The 6,242-nt window shown below is 53.0% G+C and overlaps 1 protein-coding gene across 1 annotated transcript; it reads right to left on the reverse strand.

Annotated features, from left to right (window-relative positions):
• Positions 1-1,194: 1,194 nt before the first annotated feature.
• On the reverse strand, positions 1,195-6,242 carry LOC143367268 (uncharacterized). Its single transcript, XM_076808905.1, has 6 exons — positions 5,931-6,242; positions 4,355-5,878; positions 3,960-4,261; positions 2,679-3,843; positions 2,334-2,469; positions 1,195-2,036 (listed from the first exon to the last, which is right to left on the reverse strand). The coding sequence occupies exons 1-6, from the start codon at positions 6,240-6,242 to the stop codon at positions 1,195-1,197; spliced, it is 4,281 nt and encodes a 1,426-aa protein (XP_076665020.1).

Consider the following 6,242-nt stretch of genomic DNA (forward strand, 5'->3'; position numbering starts at 1 on the left):
CCTATGGTTGAAATTTAGTCTAGCAACTTTCACTCCTCCTAACCTAACCAATCCAACTTGCATCCCTCCCAAAAGAACCGGCCATCCGAGCGTAGAAGCAAGTGCGAAATAAAAGTAACGATGCGCTTCTGGATACCGCAGATGTACCTACCTAAGTAGCATTTCTGACGGAAAAGAATTGTCCAGCTTTTGGGCCTGCGAACCCTGTCGTAGACCTTTGGCAGGTAGGTATCAGTTTCAACAGGCAATGCCACCCGTAGCGCCAGTAAGACCGACCCCGGTCCTTCCTATTCCAGAGGGTTTTCTTCCAGTGAAAATCAGTAATTTTGCAAGCGCAATATCTTAAAAACCAGTGGAAATAAAGTGAATACATTAAAGCTTATTGAATTTGTCTTGGAACGCACTATCAACTCAGGTCTTCAAAAAAAATAGTTCCATTTGAAAAACCGAACTTGACCATCGTATCTTTTAAAATAATAATCGAAAACAAAATTCGTTTGCGCTAATAAATGGGCCCCCTCGAACCATGCAATTCCCTATTTTTTTTATATTTTTATCGACAATACTTTAAGAGATATCGCGCTGTCCACTCCTTAGTGGGACACCCTGTATAAGAATACTTGTTTCGTATTATCGGAGCACCGATAGCTCTTTGTTTTCGCGTTAGGAGAAACAGCGGTGTTTACCGGTACGCGGTTCACAGGCAAGAGAGCGATCGCGGAAACAGAGCGGGCCGAGACACCGGTTCGGGTGCCGATGATGCATGGCCAATCAGAGAGGTACACGTATGTGTCGCGCGATGCTGCTAATTAAGAGAGGGAGACAATAGCTAATTAGTATAATTGTCAGCCCCGAGATGGCCCGACCAGGCTATCGCCGCGATCGCTCCAGCCGCGGATCCGGTATCAAATAGCGCGTTTAAAAGTCGTGCGCTTCGCGGCAGCGTGCACGTGCCCGATTGGCTGCATCGCTGTGGCCAATCCCAAACATTCCCGCCCGTCTCGTCATATTCTGACGAAATAGACAATTCGCCGCTGCACAGTGAAGTGGTATTAAGTGAAAGCGTGATTAAAATTGAAGACAGTTAAAACAAGAGAGAAGAGACTAAAAATAAGCTAACTCCGCAAGAAGAGTGCCGCAGATCGAGCCCTAACTACTATACTGACGGAGGTGACCAGGTTATGTCGGTCTTCGTCAATCGACACTGTCACCTTGAGAGCTCCCAGCATCGACCTCCGCGGCGGCAGCAAAAGATAACAGAATAAGCTTGTGTAACGGACGAGTGAACTCCGACGTCGCCGTTTTCAGTGTAAGAACACGTGTAAGACCATCGGGACCTGGATGAGTTTTGACGACTCGAGCCAGAGGCCAACGCGAGGGCGGCTGCAGTTCGCTTTTGATTAAGCACAGATTGCCCTCCCGAATCACCGTCCGAACGCGACTCCACTTACCCCGCGTCTGCAACGTGTTCAGGTAGTCCCGCGACCACAAGCGCCAGAAGTGCTGCTGCATTTTCTGAACCAGCTGCCACCGAGAAAGCCGATTGTCTGGGAGCTCCTCCAGATTCGGGTCGGGTGTCGCGGTAACTGCCTCACCGACCAAGAAATGACCTGACGTCAACGCAGCGAGATCATCGGGATCATCTGACACCGGTACCAATGGTCTAGAATTTAAACACGCTTCGATCTCAGCGAGGAGCGTGGCCAGCTCCTCATACGTCAATCGATGTTCGCCGAGCACTCTCCGGAGGTGGTGCTTCACGGACTTCACCGCGGCCTCCCAAATCCCGCCGAAATGAGGTGCAGAAGGAGGGTTTAACTTCCACTCGATACCCTCAGAAGCCAGACGGTCCAGGAGTTGCCTATTTTGGGAACTGACTGCTTGTAGTAGGGCACGCAGCTCCTTGTCCGCACTCACGAATGCCGTACCGTAGTCGCTGTAGATCTGGGAGCAGAGGCCACGGCGAGAGGTCAGTCGTTTCAGGGCAGCTAAAAAGGCTTCCGTTGTCTCGTCCGACACCACCTCCAAATACACGGCTTTGGTAGATAGACACACAAACAGAACGATATAACCCTTTCGAGCGTGCTGGCCGCGCCCTCGACTGGATCGTATAAAAATTGGCCCTGCATAATCTACGGCCACGCGCAGGAATTGGCGACAAGGGGTTACTCGAGGTGCAGGTAACACTCCCATCAGCTGGTCCGCGGTACTGCCTCTCCATCAAACACAAGTGGAGCACCGATGGATGCAGGATTTCACCAGGTGGCGACCTCGAAGAACCCAGCAATGTTGGCGAAGTGTTGAAAGGGTGAGTTGCACACCCCCATGCAAACAGCGCCGATGCGCCTCGGCGATCCACAGCGCAGCCAGTGGTGATTCATCGGGAAGAATCACAGGGTGTCGTTGATTGTAGGTGATCCTTGAATAATGCAGCCGCCCGCCAACGCGTAAGGTGCCGTCCTCCTGATCCTTGAACGGATTCAGTCGAAGCAGTCCAATTCCGAAGCGAAGGCAGTAGATTGCACGCCTCGGACCAGCCTCGATCGGGCAGCTTGTATCTGACTGGCGGTCAGGTAAGTTGCCCGTTTCCCTTTGGACGCCGGAAGCCATCGACAGCACCAGGCGGTAACTCGGAGCAGTCGACGGAAGTTCGCAAATCGGTTTAAAAACAGGCTCACCACATCATCTGGGGAGCGTTGGATGTGGAGAATTTGCCTTCGTTCATAGTGGGGCATTTCTATCGGCTCTTCGAAGGTGACGGGTCGCCCTTCGCTCGTCGCCAGCCAAGACGGACCCGACCACCACAGTGGGTGCTCGGGCAGTTCGGCCGGTGTCAGTCCTCTCGAAGCACAGTCGGCCGGGTTATCTTGGCCTGAAACATGATGCCAATGTGCCTGGGGTAGCGTGCGTTGAATGGCTGCTACTCGGTTAGCCACATAGGTTTGCCACCGACTGGACGGAGCCTGGATCCAACCTAAGGCCACCAGGGCGTCAGTCCACAGATGCACGCCGTTGATCCTAAGAGCCATAGTCGACAGAAGATGCGCCACCAGCCGTGTAAGTAGATGAGCGCCACTCAGCTCGAGGCGTGGTAGCGACAGTTTCTTGAGTGGAGCCACCTTTGTCTTGGCTGAAATAAGATGAATCTGTATGTCACCTGATGAATCGTGAACACGCAGATACACCACCGCAGAGTATGCTCGCTCCGAGGCGTCAGAGAAGCCATGCACTTCCACCGATTGGTTGGTGGAGGTCAAGCCCATGCACCGTGGAATCTGGATTTGACGAAGTGCTGGAAATGCCTTCAAAAACTCGCTCCATGCGTCCTCAGATTGCACAGGTAAGGCTTCATCCCAGTCAGTTGTGAGCGTCCAGAGTGTCTGGTTGAATATTTTTGTCCATACCGTTACAGGAGCAAGCCAGCCCAGTGGGTCGAAGATTTGCGCCGCCTGGCTTAGGACGCTCCGCTTCGTTGTCGTTGGACTCGTACTACCCTCTAGAAGTCTGATCTGGAAATTATCAGTCTCCGGAAGCCACTGGATACCTAAGACGCTGTGCTGGGTGTCCGTATCCCAGTGCCGGGCAAGGGCGGCGACGTCATTGTGGACCGACCTCATGAACTCAGGCGAGTTCGACGCCCACTTATGTAGCCGAAAGCCGCCCGCCATGGCGAGCTGATCTAATTCTTTTTGCAGAGTCAAGGCCTCCTCCACCGAAGTTGCGCCCGTTAGGATGTCGTCCACGTAAACGTCTGAGCACATCGTCTTAGAAGCCAAGGGAAACGACTCGGCCTCGTCCGTGGCCAACTGCCGCAAGCATCGTAGAGCCAGGTGGGTGCACAGCCTAATCCGTAGGTGACATTGCAAAGTTTATACTCCCTCAACTTTAATTCCTTCCCCTTTCGCCAGAGGATCCACTGATAGTCCCGGTCGTCTGGATGTATAATGATTTGTCGATACATCTTTTCGACGTCAGCGACAAAGACGATGGGATGACGACGCCACCTTAGCAACAAGTCGGCTAAGGCTGGTAGCAAGTTGGGACCCGTGTGCAGGACGGCATTAAGAGACCTGCCATTGGTCGTGGTCATCGAGCCATTGAACACTACGCGCAGCTTCGTAGTGGTACTCGTAGCCTTTAGGACACCATGATGTGGTAAGTAAAAGTGTCGGCCCTCAGGGGGGGCACGCGCAGCCACCGTATGACCGAGATCTTCGTATTCTTGTAGAAAGTCTTGATAGGCTCGTTCATATTCAGGATTCTTACGAAAACGCTGCTGCATAGAATTCAATGTGCGAAGTGCCGCGGGCCTCTAGGGTCCCAGCTCTGGAGTAACTTTAAATGGAAGTCTCACCACAAAACGACCTTCGGACGTGCGTCGAAGAGTGGCCTGGAAGTGATCCTCCGCCTCTTGGTCACCGGGTGAGAGAGTGGGTGTTATCTGGACTTCTTCTTGCTCCCAGAATTTCTCCAACAGGCCAGGTAGTTCTTGGTTGATCGAGCAGCACTGGACCGTTGACACGCTCTTGCGGCTGCGAGCACAACCATTCCGAAGACCGCCAGTAAGAATCCAGCCAAAAGTAGTTTCCTGAGCCAGTGGAGTGCCTGACTTGCCCTTGCGAACGTCTTCCAACATGAAGTCGTTGTAGACGTCAGCACCGAGTAGCAGATCGATGAGATCCTGGTTGGCGAGACGTGGTTCCGCCCACTGCAGGCCCTGAAGATGAGGCCAGATCGTCCCGTCGAGCACGACGGGTGGTTTGTAGCTAGACAAATCAATAAGCACAAATGCCGACAGGCCGAGGATACTCTCACCGTCTCGGTCGGCAGTGATATCAAGATGAACGAGCCCTCGCGTGCATTGCGACGGAGCACCGCCGGCGAAAAGCAAAGGTATGCGAGCGCGCTGCCTCTTCAACCCAAGCCGTTTTACGAGCTGCTCCGAGATTAAGGACACTTCACTTCCAGGATCGATTAGAGCCCGCACCGACACATGTTGACCGACCGGCTTGTAAGTGCGAACTCGCGCAAGGCCGAGCATCACTGGCGGCGTATTGAACACACGAGGAGTGACGTGCTGCACTACCGCACCAGCAGCCGTCGGGAAAGCATCATGGAGACAAGAATGGTGTTGTTCAGCGCACCGCTGGCACTGTTTATTCGATTGGCAACTGTCGATTTGGTGCTTGCCCAGGCAGTTTAAGCAGCGCTGCAATTTCGCGACCGTAGCCTTCTTCGTTGCAGCGTCCTGTACCTTGAACTTGGGACAGAAGAGTAAGTAATGAGATCCCTTACACAGGCTGCAATCCTTCGCGTTCGATGACGTCGTGCCAATTTGATGCACAGTGGCGCCTTTGGGAGCGACGCCTTTGGTAGCGGCCTCCTTGGGAGCTGCTTGTTTGTCTTCGGCAGGAGGATCACGCTTGCGTTGATTCTCCAGAGCCTCAACCGTATGAATACGCGTTTCGATGAACACCCTTAGAGCGTCTAAAGAGGGCGGTTCTGTGCATAGGCCGAGAGACGCCTCCCACTCGCGGCGCGATTGCTCGTCCAGTCGGTCGACAGTCATTTTGACCAGCCAGTCGGTAGTAGTCACGGGACGGTTCATTGCGGCTAGAGCGCCAACCACGTCCCATGTTCCGTAGAACAATCGTTTCAATTCCGCCGACGATTCACATTTCACCGTGGGTAATTCATTTAAAATGGTAAGCTGTGCACTCACCAAGAGGCGTTTATTCTGGAATCGTTCCTTTAAAGCGTCCCAGGCTGGTTGAAAATTGTCGTCCGTCGTGGTATGATTACGTATCACGGTACTCGCATCACCTTTTACACAGCCCTTTAAATAATGTAGCCGGTCCACATCCATTAACGTGGGATCCTTGATCACCAGCGAGACGAAGGAATCGTGGAACGCCTACCATTCGCTGTACCGTCCATCGAAACTGGGTAGCGGAATGCGGGGCAGAGTGGCACGTGATCGTGTCTCCGCGGGGAGCACCGCCGGAAGTCGAGGCCATGCCGCCGGACTCCGACTTCCGGTTAAATCCACGAAGGAGATCTAGTAGATATCCCTTTTGTTCCAGAAAGGATTCTTCGGCAAGATCGAAGCAATCCTTGGTAAAATAATCATGCCTTGCCCACTCCTCAGTGCATTGCTTCGCTATAGCCCCATGTTGCTTCGAGAATTGTTCCCAGAGTGAAGTTAGCATTTCCAGTCTAGCTTGCACCGAACCTTCAGTCAT

Source organism: Andrena cerasifolii, chromosome 3 (genome assembly GCF_050908995.1).
Source record: "Andrena cerasifolii isolate SP2316 chromosome 3, iyAndCera1_principal, whole genome shotgun sequence".
Taxonomy (NCBI): domain Eukaryota; kingdom Metazoa; phylum Arthropoda; class Insecta; order Hymenoptera; family Andrenidae; genus Andrena; species Andrena cerasifolii.

Bases quoted from the DNA above. Each gene is read 5' to 3' on its own strand.
- LOC143367268 (XM_076808905.1), bottom strand. From the start codon at position 6,242: ATGACTGAAGGTTCGGTGCAAGCTAGACTGGAAATGCTAACTTCACTC. The intron at 5,879-5,930 runs GTACAGCGAATG...CTGGTGATCAAG, and splicing joins CTACCCAGTTTCGATGGACG to GATCCCACGTTAATGGATGT. The intron at 2,470-2,678 runs GTGAGCCTGTTT...AATCCGTTCAAG, and splicing joins AACGCTCCCCAGATGATGTG to GATCAGGAGGACGGCACCTT.